Below are 1,842 nucleotides of genomic sequence, written 5' to 3' on the forward strand. Positions count from 1 at the left end.
ACACACACACACACACACACACACACACGCACACCCCTTACCAATAACTAAACCCACTCTGCACTACAACCTCCTTTGGTCATATTTTAGCATGCACGTTGTCAGAAGACAGATTTCTAGAAAATAATAAACAGTTGCCCGGAATGCATGCCAAAGTGGCATGTTTAGAGGAGCAAATACATTACCAGCCGCATGTTGAAGTTTCTGGAGCACCTGCAGGTAAAAGGAGACTGAATCCGACGCTGGCACGAGGTATTCCTCAGAATCACAAGGCTCCGTGTGGCTGTGGGGGAATGCGAGGCGGCTGTGAGCCTGGAAACCTTTGAGTTGAGCTCACTCTAGGCATCAGAAAGCCTCAAAGAGGGGAAAGAAAAAGGCAGCCCACAGCCAGCTAGATGAGAAACTTCTGGCACCTCTCCAGCTCAGAAATGAATTCTCTGTAATTTGGAGACGTATAGTGATGGAAATGAAGAGAAACTTGGATTTACGGGGAATTTGCTCAGCCATGCAGAAACGGGCAGGTAACAGTCTCTCAGCTCATTTTAAAACAGTCATTCAGGAACCAGACTGAATAAAAACATTAGCAGACATCTTTAAAAAAATAAAAAATAAATAAGAAGGCTACTAAAGCCAGCTCCCCAAGATGCCTTTACAAACTTCAAATGGATCATTCCATCAGCTATTTGTTGCACATTTTATTAATCCCAGTGCAGAGGTAAACTGGAAAATCTAATTCCTTTTATGTAGAAAATGGGATTTATTGCTTCTTTTTATAATGCACTTTAGATATATAAATACATAGATTTACTTACAGAGTTCTCATTTCTTGTGTAAAACCACTACTGTTTGGGTCAGATAAAATGCTAAAAGGTTTAGTCACAGCTTTTCAAGGAAGTGGAGGGAAAGAAAAATGTTTTTAATGCTCACAAGCTGAGCTGAGTCCCGAGATTTAACTGTGAAGTTGGAAGCAGAGACAGTATAAAGGAAAAGCCCTGGACCATTAAGTGGCACATGAAAAGCTGTTGTACATAAGAATTTAGCAGATAGGTGACTCAGGTCTATAAATATATACATGATTAAGGACTGGAAGAAGAAAGCTTTAGCAAATTAAATTCTTAGAGACAATAGCTGTAATTTTGTTTAGGCTAATAAACAAAATTGACTAATAAATTTCTGAAGAACATGTGAACTTCTCTTTGCCTGAAGAACTAACTCCTAAACCTCACAACTGAGGTTAAAACTGGGATAAAAAGACACCACACTGTTGGCAATCAATATTCACATTTAATGAGAAAGAGCATTAAGACCATGGAGCAAGTTGTCATATCATGTGACGCCTGCATGGTTTAACCACTCATCCAACCAGGCAAATGGCCATTTGCTTGGACTCAATAGTAAACGTGCTATTGACAGAAGGGAGGAGATGGAAGGCTGATTTTATTTGTTTTACAACTGGCGTACCTTTAGGAGGTTCTTGATAAAACTCCTGGGCAGGTGTGGGAGTAATTCTTTTCAAGGCCATATTTGCTTACAGTAAATGCAAAGTGGGTTTAATGATGACTAATTAAGCTATTTATTGTTTTAATGCTTGAGGTCAAGGGCAGAGCAGTGTTTATGTTTATTGTTAGAGTCAATGGCAAGACGCTTGCCTTTCAGCAAGCTCAATAAACATACATCTAGCAAGCAAGCGTGCAGTAAACACACATCAGCCTAGGAACCTCCAGTCCTCCTCACATGCCCAGTCCGTTTTCTCTAGGATATTTTTTTCATTCCTCTTCTTTGTCTACCATTCTTTCAACAAGTACATAATGAATTAGACACTCTGCCTCTGGGGAATTCTCT

General features: G+C 39.9%; 1 protein-coding gene across 2 annotated transcripts in view; it reads right to left on the bottom strand.

The window, feature by feature from the left end:
• SCHIP1 (schwannomin interacting protein 1) overlaps positions 1-375 on the bottom strand; it is a 1,325,222-nt gene extending 1,324,847 nt beyond the window's left edge. For both annotated transcript variants that reach the window (XM_006887636.1, XM_006887635.1), the window contains exon 1: positions 186-375. In XM_006887636.1, coding sequence (XP_006887698.1) covers positions 186-194 — 9 coding nt within the window. In that variant the 5' untranslated portion in view covers positions 195-375. The remainder of the gene's footprint in view (positions 1-185) is intronic.
• Between the last annotated feature and the right edge of the window lie 1,467 nt (positions 376-1,842).

This window comes from Elephantulus edwardii, unplaced genomic scaffold (genome assembly GCF_000299155.1).
Source record: "Elephantulus edwardii isolate Elephantulus edwardi_28Jun2011 unplaced genomic scaffold, EleEdw1.0 scaffold00060, whole genome shotgun sequence".
Classification (NCBI taxonomy): domain Eukaryota; kingdom Metazoa; phylum Chordata; class Mammalia; order Macroscelidea; family Macroscelididae; genus Elephantulus; species Elephantulus edwardii.